Source organism: Drosophila takahashii, chromosome 3R, assembly GCF_030179915.1.
Source record: "Drosophila takahashii strain IR98-3 E-12201 chromosome 3R, DtakHiC1v2, whole genome shotgun sequence".
Taxonomy (NCBI): Eukaryota; Metazoa; Arthropoda; class Insecta; order Diptera; family Drosophilidae; genus Drosophila; species Drosophila takahashii.
The window spans coordinates 19,545,286-19,566,942 of NC_091681.1; the positions used below are offsets into that span (position 1 = coordinate 19,545,286).

Consider the following 21,657-nt stretch of genomic DNA (forward strand, 5'->3'; position numbering starts at 1 on the left):
AATTTACGAAATTGCATTCATAGTTCAACATTGCAGCGTTTTGCAACAAAAGCCAGCTATAACAAACAATGAATGCCATCTACAAAAAAACGGAAAACAAAAACTCCCGCACAAAAAAAAAATATTGTGCGAAAAACGAGGAAAAACATTGAAAAAGCAGCGCGTGGTCATATTGGGTTTCCTATGGTGGCAAACATTTGTACAATCATAATTCCCCAGACTTCTGACCCTTGACCCCCACCGTCCGCACCATGTTATTGTGGAATTTTTCGCGGACTAAGCCAAAGATAAACCCCGCGCGAGGCATCTCAATTTAACCTAATTGCTGTCCCTTATCCCTGGGACCCTTAACATGGCATTTCAATTGTCCGCCGCACAGAAAATTCCACTGTCATACGTGGCGTATGAGTAATGGCTGAAAATATTTGTCACGCTGCGGTCAAGCAAATAGAAAAACAACCTGTTCGGCCAAACACACACACTCCAAATTTGACACATTTGCTCGCCGCAGGCCCGAAAAGCCTCAAAAACTACCTGAAAATGCATTCGCGCATGGAAAATGTGCTAAGCAAACGCAAATGAATTTTGCAAATTCGAAATTCAAACGTGAAGCGACAACAACGCAGAATGCATAAATTGAAAACTCATGTGGAAACGGCTCAAAGAAAAGCGGGTAGAACAAAAAATGATCGAAAGAATTCTCTTTTGGAGAACTGTCATCAGGAATTTGCTTTTTGTATGCAAAACAAGTTCTGACTTTTAGATTCGCTCGGAACCTTGGTATATTCAGAATATGCGGCTGAAAATTGTTTGAAATTTTTACGGCGCAGTTAGTTTTTAGTATGTAAATAAAATAAATAAAAAATAATCTAGTGAAAACTAAAATATTCGGATTTAATTAACATACTTCTTTGTAATGTATGCTTTTAACGCGTTTTGAATATGTGGAGGATCTGTAGTGAAAATCCAGTTTACCTTCAATTAAGAACTATTTTTAAAATCCGCAAACAAATATAATTAAAGGCCTTAAATAATTAATAAAAAACATCATGAATATTTAAAAATGACAAATTAAATTATTTGATCCCGATTTGTACCCCTAATTCTTTGGATAAATCCCAAACCATACAATTTTGCCTAATGGTGCTGAATAAAATGTCAGTCAGTCAAAGAGAGGCTTCAAAATCCAACACCTTTCCGCATTTCCCGGCAAAAGATTTTCCTGGCCAGACGCAAACAGTTTGCTCAGACGGATCAGACGGACGGACCAACCCGAACAGACACAGTGTAACCTTCGACCCGGCTGGCAACAAGAAGCCGCTGGACAGCCCGGTGAGAAATATACAAAAGTAAATATGGGAAATTGTATCCATTTTTTTCTGTATTCCTTTCATTGTTTGCCAACGTCTGGCAGGTCGGTCACTCAATACCAATTGAAAACGGCTGAAAAAAGAAACGAAAATAAATTCTCAATCTCATTTATATTGATTTTATTTATTTCCTGGCCATAAATTTGGAGAAAAAAATCCCAGTCAATTCGAGAACTCAAGAATATGTTAATTTGCCATTTATGGTAAAAATGGGAAATATGAATATTGCATAACTAAAGAAATTTAGCTGCCTTACAAGACACCAAACTGTTTAAAATAGTAAGGAAAAGTTGAATTAAAAATCACCATAACTACAGAAATGCAAAATAGCAATAGGTGCAGCCAAAAAAAAACATAATAAGATTAGAAACAGAAGAAAATGTGTAAAAATCTAAATGACAAAACAAAAAATTATATAAAAGGCGGCGACAAAGAGATCTTGAAATGCGGGAGTGGCAAAAAGCAGAAAGCAAAAAGCACGACAGCACTCACGTGTATCTGTATCTAAGCGCCAAGGGAGGCAGAGATCAGATACGATCCATTGTTGCCACCGCTCACACACTCGAAAACCATGAACTGGAAAACCTTGAAAAGCTCAACTGCAATTTATTTTCAATGCAATGGGGTTTTTTTGTTGCGTTTTTTTCCTCATGTTTACCATCTGATTTTCTTGCTGCGCTCGATTTGTTTCTTTATGATTTCCTAATGAATTCGATTTGCGTGGAAAACCTGACAAACCTAGGCCCTAATGGCCCCAGTGAATTTCATTAGCCATCCAATCAACGCAATCTTCTCTGCAGTTCTTTTTGGTCTGCGCGTGTGTTCTTTGGGCTTTTTCTTTTCTTTTCTTGCCTGTTTTTTATTATTTTTCATTTCGCATTTTCCTGCTTATGTTCCTCTGCCACTGTGCACTCGCTTGTAATTGTGTTAGAGCCGAGGCCTATGCCACTGCCACGCATGCCACATGCCGCAACTGCATTATTATTATAATTTCCAGCTCATTCCTCATTTTTTTTCTGGTTCTTTGACACAGGCCCGGGGTTGTGTTATTGTTTTATAGAGAATTCGATTTGGTTAAGTGCGCTTCCAGGTTCATATAATTACCTCGGCAGCCCCCTGCTTATTTCTATTCCTATTTTGTTACTTTTAAACTAAATTACTATTAGCCTAGTAGGCTGGTTTGCGGCTTTGACAATTCGTAGCAAGTAGCAAGTGGGTGCATTGTGCTGAAAGCTTTTATTAATTAGTCCTAATTTGACTATGCCTTTGACTATGCCAGCGGAATATTTTTTCAGCTAACAACCAATGCTGGCAATCAATTAGACAACGCAACTGGCAGCCAGTCAAGGCTAAGAGCTCGGCTCAGACTCAGGCTCAGGCTGACTACCAAAATGTCAGGCCCGGTGGACAAGCCCCAAACAACAACAACCATGTGGGTGTTGCTTTGGCGGCACCAAATTTGGCTAAACTAAATTTACAAAACAAATTGCATTCATAAATAAAACCAAAGTCAAAATCAACAAACCAAATTTGAATAAACTAAACAAATTAGGCATTGTAACACCGAAGTTGCAGGTACTTTACGAAATAAAAATAGTCAATATTATAGAGATAATAGTTTTAGAGGTCGAATGTTTTTGAATACATTTTTAAGGATCATATTTCGCCCAGTTATTTCAGTTACTTATCTTCATGTGCAATTTTCCCCATAAGTTTAGAATTTTTTTTTAAATCCAGATCAAAAACAAAGCCAATAACGAAATTCGTCGACAAAGCTCTCCTTAGTTTTTCCCCCAGTAGAATGCACATTTTTGTCTAAGCCGTTTGTTCGGTTTCTCTGGCAAAGTGCAACACAATTAACACCCCGCCGAAATGCATACACAAAAAATGAGAAAAACAACACCGATTTTTTAACAGTAAATTTTGTTTGTTTAGCGATTCAGTCTGGCATAGAGAGAACCTACTGTTGTTGGACGAAACATATTCGATAGTGCAGCGTTAATGAAAATAAGCAACAAAGCCAAACGGTTGCACTCACACAGCCAAAGCCAGAAACTTAGAACCAAAACCACATGCAAAATAGATAGAAAAAATAACAAAAACACAAAGTAAAAAATTCAAACAAGTTTTTTTGTGCGCAAAAAAAAAAAAGAATTGGAGAATTTTTCAGCATATACGAAAATGCGCAAAATACACTAAATAAGTGGAAACGTCAATAAGCAGCGAAGGAGAATACATGAGCGCACCAAACGAAACCAAATTCACATGGCAAAGTCGACGGAGATAGATGGATATAAGTAGGGGCTAGAGAAAATAGAAGGCAGAGCTTAGTGAAAAGCTGACGAAAGAGGCGCATGTGGTGTAATCAAATATGCGAAAAAATATGTATAGGAAAATGATGTAGATGCAAATGATATGGACTCGAGGGGGGAAAAATGGGGCGAAAAGGGGGAAATACGGCGAAAAGGGAGCAGGCGAGGGAAAAAACGATTCTATCTGTGGAAAGTGCAAAGAAAACGAGCAAAAATTAATTTTTGTAATGCAATCAGCAGGTTTAATTATGCATAATTGGGAGAACGGGAAGAGGCGGCCGAAGAAACCATAAAATTTTAACAACCAAAGTTTGCTCGGGTGGGCGAAGATGAGATCGGGATCTTATGAGTCATAAAAAAAAAAATTAAGACTTTTCCAACACTGAATTTATAAACGAAAAAATTAAAACCATATAAAAACTTGGGGAGTAATCAGTTCAACTATTGAAGGATTAGCAAACCATCAAATTTAAACTTTATGCTAATGTGACTAATATAAATAAACATTTTAAAAATCTTCTAGTTCGTTAAATATTTGTATTGTTGTTTTCCTGTGCAGCATTATGCTTTCCTAAAAATACTAATACTACTTTTATTACCCCATATTTCGATATTGACAGGTTTTTATGTGAAAGTATCAGGAAGCATGCTCGTGCTTTTATTAGGTGTTTTTATTACCGTTCCGAAACTTGGGCTCTAAATGATCTGAATCCATTCTGTTTTGTTTTCGGTCTGGCGTGAAATCTCAAGATCTCTCTCAACTAGAAATCATGCCATTTTTATGACAAACAAATTGCATTTCGATTCGAGAACTAGCAGCTCAACACACCCAATTGACTTTTGAGGCACAACCATGTCGAAGTACATACATATATGCCCAAGTTAATACAAATCTTGCCAGTTCCAACTGTAATTCCATATTTCACACGCCGCTCTTTGCGGCCACATTCGTTAATACTATACGCCTTGATATGCAATTTTTATGCCATTTTTTATTGCTTGGCTAAGTTCAAGATCAGTGGAATGTCGAATAAAAAATGGCTTTGGGTACCAGCTAGATTTATTAGATTTTGTAATTATTGTGTCAATTTAATCTCAATAAAATGTCGCATAAATATATACTCATTAGTAGTGAGTCATTATAAATTTTTATATATTATATAAAACTATTTACAAAAATTAAAAAAGAAAACCCATGCAAAACCGCGTGCTATTAAGTAGTTAAAAAATGGCTCACTTCCTTAAACACAATTACGATAGCGCAAGGCTTTGACTCATCATAAACCGAATGAATGAGTTTTAAAACAAGCATTTAAGCGTAGTTTTCCGCAAATCAATTAGACATAAATTAATTGCCATTAATTAATAAGCAGCACTGTTTTTTCTATGGCCAAACTCAGCGACGGCGACTCAAGGGATTGCAATTTGAATAAAAGTAGTCGCGGAGCGGCAAATTCATTTGTAATTGCCAATTGTGAGTCTCTGGAAAACCGAAAAGTAAATAAATTAAATATTTAGCTAGAAATTTATAAGGCGAATGCGACACGTTGCCAAGCCCCGATCCACACCCACAATTCCCTCGATTCCCCCCTGGAGAACCCCGATCTGGTGCGGTCTACGTATGCGGAATTAAGCGCTCAAATTGTAACCAAATATGGCGCAGCAAGTTCAATTCTAATTTATTTCGGCGAACACAGAACGCGGCCTGTATTTTTTCTTGCTCGCTTTTTGCGTTCTGGATCAATTGATTCAAGGTTTTCTATTGCTGCTTTTGATTTAGCTCTCTCTTTTTCCCTATTTTTTTTACATATATATATAGCTGATCGCATATGTAAACTGTGCACATATGTAATGGCAAATCGTGCGCTTTCATTGGAAGTGACAACAAATGCATTCTTAAGTGATTGAAATTTAACACGACACACAACAAACGAAAATTGAAAACGAATGAGGGGACACATAAAGTTGACTTTGATTGAACATTAAAAAAAACTATTCAAACATATCTGGAGGTTGATAGATTGCCAGACATTAGGGGTGCTGAAAAATGCTTAAAATTATGTTACTTTAAAGCAGGTCAATAAAAAAAATATAAATAAAATTTTTAATAATTTCCTAAACCTCTTAAGTTACTACAAAAAATCCTGCTGTCGATTAAGTCTCTCTTCAATAACTTTCATGAAGTTTCTTTAAATGCGATTTATTCGTGCTGCCTAAAAATGGAGTCATCAAACGGCCATTCGGCGAATCTCTATTTTTTTCACCCAACCCACCGTTTTCCCCGAAGGCTTTTGGCTGCAGTGCCCGCCACAAATCATTGACAATCACAGGCAGCCAGCGGCTTTTGGCCATGGCCAACGAGCGCGAAATAAACGGCATATTCGCGCAAAAAATGCGCAATCCACACACGGGTCCCGGTCCTTGTGTCCTGCATCCAGTATCCTGCATCCTTTGCATCCTTTGGCCCACACTCCATGCGAGGTGTTGCTGTTGAGGCCGCGGAAAAAAGGAAACCAAACAAAAAATAGGAAAAGAATTGACAGAAGCCCCGTTTGACTATGGAATTTTCGGTTCTTTGTTTCGCCTTTTTTGCTGCGGACGGCGGGCAATGAAATCAAGTGGATGAGTTGGGTGGCAGTTGTGTTTGCTCTGGGGTGCAACTGGTCTGGTGCAACACCCATGAATATGCCGGAGCACAGGCCTAAAAGGATTAAGGCGATCTGTGTGCAATCCGCGCAATTATCCTTTCAGCTCCCCAACCGACTCCGCAATTAGTTGCATCACTCAACACTTCGCTCGGTGATTTTTTTTCTCGTTTTTTGGCTTTTCTCCTCCTTTTTTTCGGGTTGACTTTTAGCTACATATGGTGAAGTGGCAAGGAGCATCCTGCCACGTCCTGCCACTTCACATTCTCGTTATCGTTTTCGCTGTTTTTGTGTGTGCCCGCTTTGTTCCACGCTGCGTATACGTAACGCCAACATTTCGCTTTCGCATTCATGTGTTTTGGGGGCGAAAAAATCTGCAGCACTGCAGTTTTTCGGTGGCCATTCCTGAAGTGGAGGACACTTAAGTGGCCCCCAAATTGGTTTCACACTTGCCCATCAAGTGGAGAGCATCCCCATGGCCGCTTTGCCATTTTGATGCCGCCCCGGCTGCTGCGGAAATTGTCTATTTAGAGCTTCGGCTTCGGTTGGCACCACCAGCTACTCGACTTCAACTTGGCTGTCAAAAACAAAGTTCCTGTTAACAACTGACTAACTGACTGGCGGCTGGTTAAGTTGAGTTGAGTTGAGTCTGTGCTTGCGACCAAGATGGGAGCTACTGCTGCTGCTGCTCATTCATGGCCACTGGTGTTGGCAACACAACTGTTGAGTGCCACAACACCTTGCGGTGCACTGAGAGATATTAAACTATTTTGGAGCATATTTTAGTAAATAACTTCGTTTATATTTTACATTTAGTTAAATATGAACAAAAATCATTTTTTAAAAGCTTTAACATTTTATTATTGTTATCTTTATGTTATTTCCCAACTTGTTTACTCGAAATTCCTTTATCAAAAATCATTTATTTATTGTAGATGTGTGCCAAAAGCTAGTAAAATATACATTTCTAAATTTTAAAAAATAGTTCAATTTTAAATAGCTTTAAAATATTATTTATTTCTTAATTTATTTCATTCCTAACTTGTTTTCTTCAAGTGAACAAATTTGAGGACTTTCTCCTTCTTTCCCTTTAGACTCCATAGTTTGGCTGCCACTTGTTGGCATTTGTTGTTGCTGAAGAGCATTTAAATTGAAATGCCAATGCCGCTGTTTTTGTTGTTGTTGTTGTTCCTGGTGCTGCTGTGTGTTCTATGTCATCATTTGCTCTTTTTCATGGCTGTCTGAAAGTCTGACTGTCTGGATGTCTGAATGTCTGGATGTCCGCCAGGCAACTAAGCCGAAAACCCATTCATTGCAAATTCAACTAAATCCATGAATAAAATGTGCCACCCACTCTCTCTGGGCCACGTTTTATTGCACATCGTTGTGTAGTTAACAATTGTGGCTCCTCGTTTCGCCTCGCTTTGCCTCGCCTCGTCTCTCTCTTTCTGGCGCATCCATTTGCCGGCTCGCTCTAACCAAATTGAATTTCCGAATTCAATGAATGAATGAGCGCCTGAATTGGTTTAGTTTTAGTTGTTTAGCCGGTTTGTTTTCCGTTTCTGTGTGTGTGTGTGTTGCATACTTTTTGGCTGCCGCCTGTTGCACGCCAGCCTGCTCCACTTACTCTTTACCAGTATACAGAAATATATATCCGCAGCATATCCTTATATATATCCGCTCGCATTTGTTTGCTTGCGCTCCATTTGTATTATGCCATCAGTTTAATGGTTTCAGCTTGGTCCACAACCATCGCCTGTTGCTGCTGTGCTGCAATGTTGCTGCTGTGCATGCAGCAATTGCAGCGCTTCTATTCTTTTTGCCATAGTTGCTGCCGTTTTGGCTGATGTTGCTGCTGCTGCTGTTGCTTCTGCCACCGGCAGCTGCAATTTTAATGTCCTCTATCCGCGCCCTTGCCATTCTCATATTACTTGCTGCCTTTTTTATTTCGGTTTCCCTCTTTTTTTTATTTTTATATTTGTATAGTTATTTTTTGCTGCGGCTCTCGGCAATTGTCTATGTTATTGTTGTTGCTGTTGCTGTGCTGCAGTTACTTGTGCGGAAATTGCATTTCTCGGCACTTTACATTTCAATAAATTTTGCCCAATGCCTCTGCCTTCGGGTTTTTATGTCGCTATTCGGCCAGAACTTTATTTATATTAAAAACTTTTTGCCATGCCTTCTCTTTTTTCGCTTAGAATATTTATTTCACTGGATTCTGGCTGGGTTTTTATGGGGTAGTAAAATTTTCGGACAGATCAGACTATTGAATTTGGTAATAAAATAAGTGAGAGTCAAGGGCTTAAAATATGGTTAAAGCTCTAGGTAGTTTACAGTAAGATTTATTACAATACAAAATATTAGAATTCTGAGGTAACTTACTAATAAAAGCCACAACGGAAAAATTAAATGCATAAACAAATATTTTATTACAGTTTCTAGAAGAAATTCAATTTGTTTGTGTTCAAGAAAAGGTTAGTTTTTGATCTAATCAATGCAATAAATATCGTTTCAATAAGTTTGCTTAGTGCCTTTTATTTTTAAAGAACGGATAATGTTCATAAATCATTTATAATTATTTTTTAATTTAATTATAAAAGACAATTTCCTGAGCCCTGAATCGGCAAACATCAAACGAAGCCGCCACAATTGATTGATACACTAATCAATAATTCTTTGTATGTGGAAACCCCAAGAACTCCCCACACTTTCACTTAATAACATGTAGGTTTCCGTCGACTAAAACGCTTGGCAATGAGAACGGCAACCAAACCGAAGAATTATACCCTCCATTTTTCAGCCGTGGCTCTTCAAAAATAACCCTTCAATCGGCAATTCGACACCTGCAATTAGCAATTTGCATTGTTGCAGCACTTAGCACATCAATTATGGCAACTTTTCTTTTCGGCCAGCCCAATTTCCTTTTCGGGCCTTCTCCGCCAATTGCAGACGAAAGGCAGCAACTGTAGTTGCAGCCTAAACAAACATGCAATCAAATGCAATCGAAACGAACAAAATTTCGTGCTTTCCGAGTTTTTAGGTTTTTTTAGTGTTTGGCTGTTGGCCGAAAAATGTTGTGGCCAATCAAATTGCATGCAGGCCGAAAAGTGCATACGAAAGCGCATTAGAGCGGGACAACGCTAGCACGAACATGTGGGGGCGGTGGGGGTTAAGGGGGCTTTGTAGGGGTTAAGGGGTGGGGATGCACCCACGCCGAAAAAGCCATACAACAACAAGATGAGCCGAATCGAGACGAGCCAAGCCGAATGAGGCAATCGAATTTATTTCGCTTCTGCCTCTAATTTTCGCCCATTTTGGCCCACGACGAAGCTGAAAAACCGACGACAGCGGCTAAAATTCTATGCCAAAGTGACACACAAAAAGCCTAAAGTACACACAGATACACACACGCACACCACACACTCACCAAGTCATGTGCATGTGTATTGATGTTGTCAGTATGTAAATTGCCATATGCGACAAGTTTGCCGAGTTTCTTTTCATTTTTTGGGGTAGGTTGCGTTTTTAGTTTGTGCAAGGGTTGCTAATGGTTCAAATGGATGGGGCTTAAATGGGGGGAGGGGCAAGGGGTTGAGAGGGGTGGAGGTCCTGTCAACGCTGCCTGCTTAGAATTGTCCTACTCATCTGCATCCGTGTATTAGTGAATGCTTCTGTGTGTGCTGCGTATGTCCTTGCATTTAGTGCAATTCATTTACATTTCAGCGCTGCCACTGCCCCTTTCTTAGCCCCTCTTTTTAGCCATACAAGTTGGCCACGATTTTCGGCCCCAGGCACGCAGGAGTCGCATGTCCTTTCGAACTGAGAGCCTCAAAAAAAGGGAACCTAAAAAGGTGCACATGAAAAAAACACTCGATGAAAGATCGAATGACTTTTTTACTTAAATAAAAAAGGAATTAATACTTATTTCACATTTAAGAATTTTTACAAAAATAAATTGATATTAGCCATTCAAAAAAATATCTACAAAATAAACCAAAATTTTTAAACAAGAGTTTTTAATGTTAATAAATTAATTGCCATCTCTAATTAATATTAATTATTTCCAGGATTTATTATTCCAATCTTAAATAACCACATTTTACTTCCCAGTGTCAGGCTCGCTTTTCCCTCCTGCATTTTTCCACGCATTGCTGCTGCCACTTTTTTGTGATTTAGCCAAACTCATTTCTTAGCCGCACTTTTGGCTTTTCCCTTTGTCCTTGCCGCTCCGCTTCAACCAATTTGTTGTTGCGGCAGGACATGTGACGCCGGCCGGCTGCCAAGCTGGCTTTTCTTTTCCTCCCCCGCCTTTTGGTTGCGGAAAACCAGTTGGTCCCACCCCCGAGCATACATGGATGGGAGTACGTTGACATTAGACATTACTCAAAATGTTATGCAAAATACGATGGCGTGTCGCGGTGGGCAAACGACGAGGACAACAAAAATAACCACAATATGTTGAATTTCTAATTAAAGAATTTTTAGTGGACTTCTCGTTATAAGCCCGTTTTTTGGGTGTGTGTGTGTGAGAAAAGCAGGGCGGGAAAATAAAAGTCACAGTTTTAGGGCTTTTAAGGCAATGAAATTGTGTTTTATTCCCATTGTGTATTGCATATTATTTTCGTTAAAATGTAATATCAGCAGAAAATGTATATTAATATAAAGATTAAAATAATAGTTCTGTATCAATTCTATTAAGCTTACATTTACATTTAAGTGCTTTTAGGTTCAAAAGTCAATACAAAAAGGATATAAGAGGTCGGAATTCTTCTGGTTTTAAATTCCTTCAAATATTCCAAGAATCTATATTATATAGGCCAATCAAGTTTTAGCCACGTGCGGTTAGAATCTAATTATCTGTGAACGGGGCCATGTGCCCAACACCTTTGTGCGGTTCAACTAATGCAGTATTTATGGGGCGAAAATTACACTGCGTATACGTAATATTACGTATGCTTCTCCAAGGCTGGCGGTAACTTTTGACATTTGATTACGGCACGCATTACGCCAAAAAGCTGAAAACTGAAAACAGAGAACCGAAACTGAAACGAGGCGAACTGCAGGAAAATGTCAAATTGCCGTTGTTTCTGTCTTGAGTGTCATGTTCTTGGCAGGGGTAATGCAGCACATGGGAATGCAAAAAATATTACATATACAAAATCAGTATTTATATTTCTATATATACATCTTTTAATGCAAATGACAACTGCAACAATGAGACAATACATAATGTATCGTCATTACAGTAATTTGCTTATGTAAACGACTTGACATACCCCCCTTTGGCAGCCCGAAAATAAAATTAAAGGATGAGAATTGAATAAAACTCAATGAGCCTGCCAGTCGAGGCTGAAAAAACAACAATTTTTTAATGACTTCTGGCCGAACATACCTACGGATGCCTGTACATAAGTGCCATGTGTACATAAGGGCTTATCTACTTGCAGGCCTCTCCGCACACACACACACCTATACGTGTACATGGGCCATATATAATGTGGTACATTAATCGATAATTGCATTTTTTCGTTTCCTTTTTTTTTGTTTGTTGTAGTTGTTGCTGTTGCCTTTTTCCCCATTTCTTTTGCCACTTTTCATGCGTTGTCTCTCTCATGGCGCATGCCATTTGCATTTCGTTAAGCGTATGTGTGTGTAAATGAGTTTCCGTGTTTAATTGCTTCAATTTTTTCGGTTAGTGTGGGTTTAAGGTACGAAACGATCCAGCAACAACAGCAGCAGCGAAAAAAATCCCCCACAAAATGCAAATAAATCATACGCCCCGCTGCGGCGGGTCACAATTAGTTTAGTCATTTGGCTTTAATAGCTAACTTTGATTAAACGCACTTTCGTTTTTGTTTGTCAGTCGGCTGTTGTAGGTTTTAGGGCACCGCACCGCAGCGACGACCCCAGAGCAAACAAACGGACAGACAGGACGACAGGCCAACTGACAGGATGGGCAGAGACGGAAGGCGAACTAAAAACTCCAAGCCCGATTCCAGTCCCAATCCCGATCCCTATAGTTCGCCAGCCCACCTGACGTGTCACGTTGCGTTGCCTTGAATGGCAAGCTCTCCCGCACACACACACTATGCAAACACCTATTCAAACATATACCAGCACACCCAGTCATAGGTCAGACTACCCAACCATCGACATACAACAATTTTTCATATATTTTCCAAGTACAGGAATCGCTGGATTAGAAATTAAACGATTGAAATCCAAATGCAGGCTGTAGTTTTGAATAACAATTCTTATTAAAATAATGCTGTAGAGTTTTTTAATCAATAATAAAGGCGTCAGAAAGTATGCAACAATATATTTTTAATCAACAAGACTGATCTTTTTACAGTATCTGCTTGAGTTTTAGGAAAATATTTTAAAAAATATGTATAATTATATTAAAATATATTTTTGGATGTCAGTATACTTTTGGACATATTTTTAAGTGATTTGAACTAGGTAATTATATTTACTTAGGAGATGGTTTAAAATAACAAACAGTGAGGTAAAAACATATAAGACACCTTTCGTCGAGGTGCCACTGTAAGTCGGCGGCTAGCGAAAAATTCTATTTAGCATACATTCAGGCGCTGCTTGCTTGGCATAATGTGAACGCGGGCAGACAGCAATGATGGCACTGGCACCACCAGAACAGAACCAGAAGCAAAATTATACCGTACCCAGAAACTGAAGCCCAAACCCAAAACAGCATTGAAATCCCGCCTTGCGGCCGTCGACGTCGTCATCTTCATACGCAATGTGTGTCGCCCCGACCACATGCACAAAACAAACGCACACTCATGCAGCTAGAGACAAAACACGGCAGACACTGGCTGTGTGCGTGAGTGCATTGCGTGCGTGCATTCTGCCTGTGTTGTATGTGTGTATATGTGTGCATCTGGCAGACCCAGAAGAAGCAGAAGAAGAAGCACCAGTAGGGGAACCCCTGGCATTTCGCCTGTGCGTAGGGCTTCCTTCGCTGAAAACGCACGCACCCTTCGTCCGCAGATGGCCGAATGCAATTTGTGGCTCGGTTTGTAATGAATAGGAATTAAAAGTTGAATGAGAAAGGAGTGGATAAGCCACAACTAATTGATACAATTCGATAGATCGGTGGGACGTGGCTTAATGCCGAAGGAGGTCTTGAAATTGGCTGGTATGAAGGCTTTCAATAAACCCAAAATTAATAACAATTGTATTCTTAACTTATGTTGTTGTACAATTTAAATAAATGTTTTTAAATTGTAATGCTTGCTAGTTATTATAAATTTTTTTAAGGTGTCAAAAAGTATGCAATGAAAAGAGAGTCACTCCAAGATGAGTGAATGAATAAAAGCGTTGCATACTTTTAAACACCTTCATAAAAAACCCGTTCAATTTCTAAGCCTTTTTAAAACATTTAAAAGAAAATCCAAATCCATTTTATAATAAAAGTTATGCAAATTTGATTAAATTAATCGTAATAATAGTATAATAAATCTTTTAGCCCATATTCATTTTCTGGTAGAGCATTCACGTATCGTGCCGATCCCTTTATCGTGCACACTGAATTTTTTAACGACAAAATGCAGGCGTGTGTCTGTGGACTGGTTGCATTTTAAAGTTTGAGTTTTGTACGTCCCGTGCGTGCATTCACCTCGTTTTTTCGCCTTTTTTTCGGTGCGTGTGGCAGGTGGAAAGTCGGGGGAAAGGCGTGCCGGGAAAGCGGTGGGGCAGCGTTGACGTCGCAACCCCCGAAGCGCTAAAACAACGACAACAGCAACAACGATGACGATGGCGACGACGACGACGACCCTGTTTATTTGAGCGCTTAAAAAACTGCAGTTGCCGTTGCAGCTGGGAAAGCAATGCAATTTTTACACTGCGAAAAGTTTGAACATGCCGCTCCACTTTTGCGCCGGAATGAGCAGCAGCAGCAGTTGCAGCTGCAGTGCGTCGCTGGTTTGGGTTTGGGTTAGGGGTTCCCCAATCCTCATGCTTCTGCTGCTCCACTTCAGCCCCAAGTTGCCATTCCCCAAACGCACGCACCGAACACACGCACTTGTGCGCAATCAGGACGACGGGGACAGCCACAAGGACATGGGGGTGCTAGAATTTCTGAACACTCCTGCTTTCTAACTTCCGGTTGGAAATATAAGCCCAGCTTTTTTTTTTTTTTTTTTTGGGCAGTAAAAATGCTACAAAATGCCGGGATTCCCCGCCCTCTGTCTGCCACACATATATAAACATTATATTTTGGTTTCCCAGGTATATGTGTATTTTTTCCTTCATTTTCTTCGGCCGGCCCTCCTTTAATTCGCATTTCGTGTGAGTTGACGCGTAGCCTTTTGCCATATGCGCAAAAGTTTTGCTTTTGAGCCACGCATGCCTGCCCCTTCAAGTGGCGGGGCTAGGCTCCAAGCACATTTGTTCTCCCACTCCGCGGCCAAATGCATTTTGCATTAAATTGCATAACTTTTGTGCGGCAATTAGAGTTCTCGGGCTGGCCAAGACGGTTGGCCAAGGAAATGCAGAAAGTCGCCTCAATGCAAACACACAAATCTATCAATTTTCCACTCGCACACATTTCGTATTCAATAATTACGCATACGCAGCGTGTGCCCCTTTTAAGTATAGTGCACCTCGCACACAATTTGCCATTTCTTTTTCGCTTCGTTTCGATTTTTTTCGCTTTTTTCATACACTTTTCTCCTATACTTAGTGGCATTGCATTTCAATTAAGTAATTTCTGTCTGCTAAAATTCCCAGGAGCTAAACAGAAATAGGGTTTGGGTCGACTGAAGAAGAAAAAAGAGGTTTATTAATTGCCACCACTAGGCAAATTATAGTTTATTAGGCCATGCAACTGGCATAACATTCTTGGACTGCTCAGGAACTTTTTTAAATAATTAATGCGCCAGAGCTTAGCCTTCTGTGCAAAATTACAAATGTGGGGCCACAATTTAAATAAGTTAGGGGATCATTGAAATAAAAATGCAATTATAAAATAAACTACAAATGTTACCATAATTATATTTTTTAATAGTCCATTCTTTTTATAATATTAAGTATATTTCAGAAATATATATAGTACAATATTTTATTAACTTCCTGTATTTTCTTGTTCCTTTTTTTTTTAGGCCTAGAACGCGTTGCTGAAGAATTTATGGGTCGCAGGCAATGGAAACATTATCAAGAGCAACTGACGCGCAGCCACTTGAATATCGAGGAGCAACAGCCCATAGCAATAGCCGGTTCCGAGGACGAGCCACCGCAATACAAGCACAGCAGCACGGAGAGCAGTCAGGGCAACCCCAACCACTGTAAAACCGAGAACCACCGTCTAGAGCAGCACCACAACGGCAGCCTGCAGCTGGAAGAGGATTTTGGTGGGTTACAAATACATAAATGTACCCCCTGGAGATTACTAAATGTTTTTTGATTCCTTTCTGCAGAGAACAACCAAACATCACACGATTCATCACGTACACCAACGCCGGGAGCCACCAGTACACCATCACCACCGCCAGAACCCAACGATTGGAGACCGTCGGCCAAGTGCAATTTCTGTGTTAACGGTCGCCTGCTAACGGTTAACGCCCAGGGCGAATTGGTGGCCGAAACAGCAGCAGCAGCCACTAGTAGTAGCACTAGTAATAACCACATTCATCAGGTTGGTCAACTATCTCTAGCTTCACAACCTTTGGTTTCATTAAAATATATTATATTCTTTGAATAAAAACTCATAATTTACTTTGGAAGAATTGCCATTAATAAGCTAAAATTATATTCAAATATTATAATTTTTGGAAAATTTTAAATGTTTTTAGTTATGCAAATTAAATGCTTGTAATAATAGTATGAATTACAAACGTTTAATTATCTCAGGACTTAAAAACTTTTGGAAATACAAATTTTTTTTTTAAATAGAACAAAAAATAAAATACCTTAAAATGTAATATTTAAAATAAAATCCGTTAAAATCTTACCAATTTTTAGAATTTATATCCTAAGGTTTCCCAAGTTTCCTGATCTTTTATTAAACTTTAACCTTTGTCCCAGCAGCACGACAGTGACAGCAACTCGAGCGCATCACTGCCCCACCAGAGCAGCAATAACAACAACAATAATACCAGTGGCAACAGGACTCGCCACATTGCTGCGGCAACAGCAACACCAGCAGCAACAGCGGCAACATCCGCCAATTCCCTCGAACTGTACAAGCTGCTGACCCAGCGGGCAGCCAAAATGACATCGATGGACTCGATGGCCGCCCAGCTGGCGCAATTCTCACTGCTGGCCGACTTCAATCTGATCAACTCGCTGGCCAGCCAACAGCAGCAGCAGCAACAGCAACAGATCGCTAGTTCGGTAACGCCAACTACCTCAGAAGTATCTGCAGCCGCAATCAGTCCCGCACTCAAAGATACGCCCAGTCCCAGTGCCGATGCACCGCTCGATCTTAGCAGCAAGCCATCGCCGAACTCATCGATTAGCGGCGATGTGAAGTCCGTCAGGTGAGTGCCGAATTGGGGTTACCCCTACCGCTGCCCATTGAGGGGAGTTGCAGCACATAAATACCTATGTATAAGCATGTACTCAATATAAATCTGGCAATCTGCGCAAACGCCAAAAAAAAATTTAAAAAACCCCCAGTACAATACATACGAAAAAAAGAGGAAATGCATGTAAAACCGAAAAGGAGAAAAAAGGTGGAAATTAAGCAATATTTTAGGCGGGAAACGAATGTGCAATGCTCTTTTTAAGTTGCTGATTTATAGGTTTTTTTTAATTTTAATATTTAGTGGACAAAGTTAGGGATGTATTTTGTTAGTTTCAACCAATTTTAAAACATCAAAACTATTTTTGGATTATTATTTTTATTTAAAGGCATTTTATATAAAACCAATTTAATATCTAAAATGAAAATCTAATTTCAATTGGATTCAACTAGATTAACTAAGCTATAAATAATTAATCTAAAATTAAATAAAACTTTTAACCTTAAAATTTATATAATTACATCTAATTAAAATTAATTGCAAATGTTTTTTTGCCGAAAACGCTTTAGTGTTTAGCCACTCAAATCAATCAAAAATATTTGATTACCCCAAAAATATAGTAGGGTATAATGTTCACCGAAAAAAACCGGAAAAAACACCGAATCGTGTGCCAGACAATACATGAGATAATTGCACTTTGGGCCAGCGCCCGCCGCCTCTGACACTGCACTTACTGTAGCATACTTAACGGGGCAGCCCCTCCCACACCCACATCCGCACACACACAGCCGCAAATTCTGATGCTGTGGCAGTTGAAGCTTTATTGTTGTGAGCCTATGTAAAAATTGTGCAATTATACCACTGCCCACGTGTGTGTGAGTGAGTGTGGTTTATGAAACGATGCCGAAAATTACACATACGCCCCGTTGCGGCCACGCTTAATTACCAGCGTTAGGCAGGTGGGCTGCATAAATTTACATGAAATCTCCGAAAAAAAGAAAGATTATATATGTAAGGAGAAAAAGGAAGATTGCCGGATTTATGTATTCCGCTTTGTGTGGCTGCATCTTAACTCCTTCAGCAGCTCCGCAATCTTTTTTCAATTCGCCTTTCGTTGACTCTTTTTTTGTGTTTTTTGCCTGCTATTTTTTTAATTACTCTAAAATGTTCAGCAGCACCTTTTATTATTACTTTGGGCTTAGGTGTAGGTGGAGGTGGAGCTGGAGGTTTGCACTTCAGACGACAGAGCGTGTGCATAATTTCGCAGCACTTGCCAACAATTTTTGTCATTACTTTTTTGGTGGGATTTTTTGTTGTTTGCGGTTCTGGTTATGGTTTGGTTTGGTTCGTTCCCCTCACCCCCCGTTTTCTGCGTATGCTCCTTGGCTGATGCTGCTGCTGATGCACCGGCGACTGTGGCAACGATGGCGGCTGCCACTTGAGCCGCAAAGCACGAGTCCTTGTCTATTGTCTAAAGCATGGCCAAGTGTTTGTTAGCAGCCGCCATCGTCGCCATGCACCATCTCGTACACCTATTTTAATTGTCACACACAAAAAAAAGCCAGAAGGATGTGTCAAAAAAATGTACAAAAAACCATGAATACATAAGGGGGTTAGAGGAAGTGAAAAAAGGAGCGATAGGGGACATGGCAAGTCAGATCTAGCCAAGGAAATGCAAACAAGAAAAAGTAAGAAAATCCAGACGGCACAGACAAGCCAAGCGAAAAGCTCGAGATTTTAAAGACTTCAGCTGGAGAAAATATTTAATTATTAATATTAAATATTTAATTAAAATTTTAAAATAACTATCAGATTTAATCGTATTTCGGTTTACTAACAATAAACTAAAAATTTTCTTCTTATTGTGCTAATAATTTAAAAATATTTGAAAAGGGTGTTTCAAAAATTGACTCAATTTTAGTAAAATTTATATCCTCCTTTTTTTTTAAGGCTTAAGAATTTTTAAACATTTCGTTTATACACTCTTTGCTGTGCTTTCTCGTCATTTGATGAAGGCATTAGACAACGATCGACCAAAGTGTTCATCAATGGGGGCCAACCAGCTGACCGAGACCCATCCTCACACCCAAAACCACCCCTTACCAACCCACTCAGACCATCAAACCACTTGAAGCACAAAAGCCACTGACGCTGCAATTTTTGGAGTTTTTTTTCGTCAAGCGTTTATTATTACAGATTTTTTTCAGGCTGCTGATGCTGAGGATGATGAGACGGCGTCGCTCCTCGAAGCAGCAAAAGCAGCAGCTGAAGCAGCGACGTCGACGTCGCCCAGCGCAGCAGACAAAAATGAGTGCATCATATCGATCGCTTTTTTTTGCAAGCTGCGTTTTACTTTCTCTATGTGTGTGTGTGTGCAGTGAGAAAATACTTAGCCAAGACCATAATTAATCTAATAATCATTATTAAAGTATGTATCTTAGAAATTTTCTTACTAAAGTAAAGAAGTGAACTAATTTTACAATGGCAACTTAAATCATCAAAAACGGTTTCGTTTAATATTATTAAATAAAAGTACATAATTAACCGTATCCTTAAATCATCTTATGTATCTTAGAAATATTCTTACCAAAGTAAAGAAGTGAACTAATTTTACAATGGCAACTTAAATCATCAAAAACGGTTTCGTTTAATATTATTAAATAAAAGTGCATAATTAACCGTATTCTTAAATCATATATTAGACCTAACTATAAAGTTATTATAATTAGAAATTTTCTAAGCCAGGGATGACAATAGTTTTTCTTGACTTTTTCTCTCTGTGCATCAGTGTCAGTGTTTTTTCGTATTTTTGGTCTTTCTTCTTTGCTACTTTTTTCTATGCACTTTCGGCGGGTTACGGATAGGGTGAAGAAGGGGGAGGGGTAGGGGTAGGTGGTAAGCGGGGATTGTCGCTGGGTATATATTCATTATTTTTCGTTTACGAAAAATTCTCCCCACGCACACACACCGACACCGAAAAAAAACCGAGAGAGATTGCGAACGTAATAACTGGCAAAGAGTGACGGCGACGCCGACGTCGACAGCGCAGTCGGCTGCGTTTGGCCCCAAAAAATTCACACAACAACAAAAAGTGCAAAAAATGAGCGAAATATATAAGGTACTACAACAACAACAGAAGCAACAACAAAAGGTTAATGCGTGCACTGGCCATTGCGATTGTTATTGTTGCAGGGCAGCAATTTTTTAACGGTTTCATGGATCCCCCCTCGGTTTCATTATTTTATTTTCCCGGTCCCTTCCCATCACCACTCTCATTTACTTATTTTTCCATATTTTTGTCATTTCAATGAGTGTTGGACGGTGGCTTGAATCGGGATTGCCCGATTTTATACCCATTTATTTGGGTTTTTCTCAGTAAAAAATCAAAAACCGAAAGATCTTTAAAAAAAATAAGAATTATTTCAGAATAAATAATTCTTTAATCTTTAACCACTCTTCCATAGTAGGGAAATGTGGGTCTTAAGATAGGTAGTAAAGAATTCATTTTTACTGAAATTATAAGTTCTAAAATCCAGAATTACGAAGTATTCTATGATCAGCGACTACCAATGTAATTTCTGTTCAGCTGCCAAGTGGTTATTTGTTTTGGTTAAATATAGGGTATAACAAGGTCCTTTAAAGCAATTTTTTTGCCTTTTTTTTTAAGCTTGCCTGATTGCCGTTATATGCGTGAGTGAATGAGCGAGATAGAAACAAAAATAAAGTAAGTGCATACAAAAATGCAGCTGCAGCGGCGTCGACGTCGACAGCAGCGTCGAAAAAAAAATGAGTGCATATCTTCCGAAAAAATGCAACTGCAATGAATGTGTGTGTGAGGTTGGGCTCTTGTATGCGTTGATGTATGCACGAGTTGGTGTGTGTGTGTGTGTGTGTAAGAAGGGGGCGGGAGTAGAGGGAAAGGGTTGAAGGTAGGGGGTGGCGGGTGGATGGTTCGTTGCGCACGCATCAAGTGTAGGCACTCACACACACACACACACATGCACTTAATGCATTTTTAACAAAATTGCATTCGACGTTGTCAACACACACACACACGTTTCGTGCACAAAAAAAATGCCAGCCTGGAACGGGGGACAGTTGACGGCATTGTGCGCCCGTCGGAGCCAGCGGCAGCGGCTTCCTGCCCCTCCCTAGCCCCCGTCCCCTCCCCCTCCCTCTACCTCTCCCCCTTAACCATTAACCCCACATTCCATTCCTCCAGTGAAATGCCAGCCAGGCGGCCCTCCCCTCAGCTACGCCCCTGGCATATTTAGCGGCCACCAAACACGCAACCAAATTGACAGACACACAAAAATTAAGAACTGCAGTGAAATGCCAAAAATCAAAAATGAAAAAAGTGCAAAGTGTAATTGAATAGGGCTATAAAATTGAGAGGAAAGGTATCTCTTTAAAAGAGCGTCTATAGTTCTATAAGTTTATTTATTTAAAGTAGGTTACCCAACCCCTTGGGTAAAACCTAAACGTTTATTATTAAAAAAAGGTATCAATTTATTTGAAGCCAGTTATTATATTATTATAGGAAAAAGTATCCTTAACTTACAGAGTTTAATTCGTTATTTTTTTTTATTTTCTATCTTTAATGAAAAAATTATTCCAGTACATAATTTAATTAAAAAGAACAGCCCTTAACTGTTTGCCACCTTAATTTTACCTGACCATGGGCTTGACCTCTCCGCCTTGGAATCACACCTCAATTAATGTGTTTGCACAATTACCTAGCCAAATATAATTGTTGTTAAAGCTGAAATAAAAAATGTCTCCCTGCCGGAATAAACCGAAAGTTATAGGCAACATTTTCAGGGGCTGTGTGGGTGGTTGGGTGTTT

General features: G+C 39.4%; 1 protein-coding gene across 5 annotated transcripts in view; it reads left to right on the forward strand.

The window, feature by feature from the left end:
- Eip93F (Ecdysone-induced protein 93F) overlaps positions 1–21,657 on the forward strand; it is a 66,934-nt gene that overhangs the window by 33,696 nt on the left and 11,581 nt on the right. For 4 of the 5 annotated variants that reach the window (XM_070216543.1, XM_070216545.1, XM_070216544.1 and 1 more), the window contains 3 exons: positions 15,450–15,698; positions 15,765–15,982; positions 16,372–16,826. In XM_070216543.1, the coding sequence (XP_070072644.1) occupies positions 15,450–15,698; positions 15,765–15,982; positions 16,372–16,826 (922 nt within the window). The remainder of the gene's footprint in view (positions 1–15,449; positions 15,699–15,764; positions 15,983–16,371; positions 16,827–21,657) is intronic. The other variant, XM_017152071.3, reaches the window with a different exon arrangement.